Here is a 2,952-nt window from a genome sequence, read left to right on the forward strand (position 1 = left end):
TACAGCCAATATTTTATAGTAACTATAAATGGAGCATAACCCTTAAAAATGAGGAATCACGACATTGTACACCTGAAACGTACATAGTATATCTTACATCAACTATACCTCAATTTTAAAACATCTTTTTTTAAAAAAAAAAAGCATGCATAGGAATCCAACAGATGCAAAAGAATAGCTATGTCAGTTCAGGAAACATTTTCAACCTATGAAGGATTTTTATGGGCGATGAGGCCAAAATTGCAGATAATGGCAAAGTCTTCGGCACTGGGGAGCCTTTAAATGCCAGGCTGGGGTCTTTAGATTCGGGCCCAGGGAACAATGGGTCTTCATATTTTTTCAGAAGCAGAGCACCTGGAAGCCTCTGAGCTCTTCATGGAATTCCACGAGGGAGAGATCTCGCTTCACTGCAGGACAGCGTTAGTGTGAGGGAACAGGACTGCTGTTCTCTCTGCAGTGAGACCACACCCACAGGCATGTGTGCCTTGGAACAAAGTAAGTCCTCTAATCAGACAGGATCAGTCTCTTCCAAATCTCATTAGTTACATACTGTTCGTTCCTTCCTTCTGTCTCCTGAAGGCCTGCGTGCTAGCAGACAAGCCCAAGTGACATCGTTTTTCAGAAAATGTAGGGCAAGAACAACTTAAAAGTGGAGAACATTCTGAGAATTTACTTCTTTGCTTCAGACTGGGAAGGGGGCATCTTATAATTTAAGGGGCTCGAGGCAACGCCACACAGAGCAGAGTCCTTCTGGAGTCTCCATCTGACGCGAAGCAGGTGAGGACCGGAGCATCGCCTGAGAGCCAGCTTTGGGCCCACTTTCAGCCCCGTCTGGTCATCTTCACATTTTCGGGGCTCACCAGACAATGAAAGGGATGGGCGAGGGGCCCCTTCCACTCATGCCAACAGTTCTAAGCAGCACAGAAAGTAGCTCAGAGTGGGACCATCGGCTTCTGCAAAGGCCAGGGGTCAGCGTGGACTGTCGACAAGCCATTTTGGTGCAGGGTCCTGGAGTGAACACCGGATCCCCAGTGCTGAAATGACTGACAGCCTCAGGGCACCCCAGAGCCTCTCCATCAGCCACCCCGGGGCTCCAAGGCCTCCCTGACCTCTCACCTTCAGTCCTGGAGGAAGAGGAGTACCTTCGTTCCAAGGTCACCTGGTCAGGAATGGGCAGCACCCCGTGCCCAGGATGTAGGCCTCTATGAGCTGGCAGGGGCATGGAATCTTTGGAGAGTCCATGTGTCGTGTCCCCAGTGCCTGGGGAAGCTGAGAGGTCACGAGGAGGCGGGTGTAGTAGCCACCAAACACCGCCAGCAGCTGCTGGGCCATTTCCTGGAAGAGGCAGGGAAGCAGAGTGAGGCCCACAGAGAAGTATCTAAAGAGTGAAGAGAAAGCCAAGAGGTCCTCGGCTTTGACACTGGTCCCGCAGTGACACTCACTAAGAAGAACCTGGCCAGGCCCTCAGCCGGGGTTCTTGCAAGATGCCTGAACGGGCCCGGAACTCCAGCTCTCAAGCTCTGTGGGGCTACTGCAGTCTCAATTTCCTCATCTCCAAGGTGGGTAACCTAACTGCTAGTAGGTGATAATATGCACAAAAAAGCTTCCCTAACGGCTCAGACGGTAAAGCATCTGCCTGCAATGTGGGAGACCTGGGTTTGATCCCTGGGTCGGGAAGATCCCCTGGAGAAGGAAATGGCAACCCACTCCAGTACTCTGGCCTAGAAAATCCCATGGACGGAGGAGCCTGGCAGGCTATATAGTCCATGCTGTTGCAAAGAGTCGGACACGACTGAGCAGCTTCACTTTCACTTTCATGCACAAAAAAGCTAGGGAGCACTACAGAAATTACCATTAGCTTATAACAGCCAATTGCACACACACAGAGAGACACCCTGTCTCTTTCTCTCTCTTCTTCCAGTTGCAAATGATTTTGTAAAGTACAGAGGTCAAGGTAACGCACCTGAAGAGAAGCGCCAGTAAACGGAGGCAGGGTTGGGAGAATACCCCTATGACGGCAGATTCTTCAATTTACACAGGGTAGTACCTGCTGTATTACTTCAGGCTAGTATTCCTATATTAAAAGTGCTCATCGAGGCTACCAGATCACACTTCTCTCCTCTGTGCTGTGTGAGCCCCCTAGAGAAAATAAAGGATGCTCTGATCCAGGGAAAGCGGGGTTTAGGGCCTGACTCAGTTGGATACTTAGGGGCAAAAAAAGGCTGAGCCTAAGAGCGCGAGGGGACCGTCCCCGTCCCACTGAGAACCTGCCTTCACTTCCTGTCCTCATGCACGTGAGAGGAGCAGGTTTCTCTCCAATAAACTACAATGCATCATTTCACCCTGTTCACACATTTGTTTTTGTTTGCTTGTTGGCTGGCTGAGGCCAAAGACCTCTTCAATCAGAGGTGTGTGTACAAAGGATCTGACACAAGACAAACACAGTATGATTCCACTTAAAAGAGACACACACAGCAATAAATTCAGGAAGCCCAGGTGGCTCAGCGGTAGAGAATCCACCTGCTGATGCAGGAGACCCAGGTTCAGTCCCTGAGTCCGGAAGATCCCTTGGAGAAGGAAATAATCCACTCCAGTATTCTTGACTAGAAAATTCCATAGACAGAGGAGCCTGGTGGGCTACAGTCCATGGGGTCGCAAAGAGTCAGATAAGACTGAGTGACCAAGCACGTGTGTGTGTGTGTGTGTGTGTGTGTGTTAGTCGCTCAGTCACATCCAACTCTTTTCAACCTCATGGACTGTAGCCCGCCAGGCTCCTCTGTCCATGGGATTCTCCAGGCAAGAATACTGGAGTGGGTTGCCATGTCCTTCTCCAGGGGATCTTCCCGACCCAGGTATTAAAGCCAGGTCTCCTGCGTTGCAGAGAGATTTTTTACCACTGAGCATGCACACACAGCAATAAATTCATAGAGACAGAAAATAGCATGGTGGTTC

The 2,952-nt window shown here is 50.0% G+C and overlaps 1 protein-coding gene across 3 annotated transcripts in view; it reads right to left on the reverse strand.

Annotated features, from left to right (window-relative positions):
• Positions 1-2,952, reverse strand: part of LOC104985129 (chromosome unknown open reading frame, human C9orf91) — a 25,391-nt gene continuing 22,439 nt past the window's right edge. For 2 of the 3 annotated variants that reach the window (XM_010835136.1, XM_010835135.1), the window contains 2 exons: positions 1,117-1,335; positions 1-1,008 (listed from right to left, as the gene is read on the reverse strand). In XM_010835136.1, the coding sequence (XP_010833438.1) occupies positions 1,156-1,335 (180 nt within the window). In that variant the 3' untranslated portion in view covers positions 1-1,008; positions 1,117-1,155. Of the gene's footprint in view, positions 1,009-1,116; positions 1,336-1,963; positions 2,140-2,952 lie in introns of those variants that run through there. The other variant, XR_824843.1, reaches the window with a different exon arrangement.

The sequence above is a fragment of the Bison bison genome, unplaced genomic scaffold (genome assembly GCF_000754665.1).
Source record: "Bison bison bison isolate TAMUID 2011002044 unplaced genomic scaffold, Bison_UMD1.0 scf7180017864039, whole genome shotgun sequence".
Taxonomy (NCBI): domain Eukaryota; kingdom Metazoa; phylum Chordata; class Mammalia; order Artiodactyla; family Bovidae; genus Bison; species Bison bison.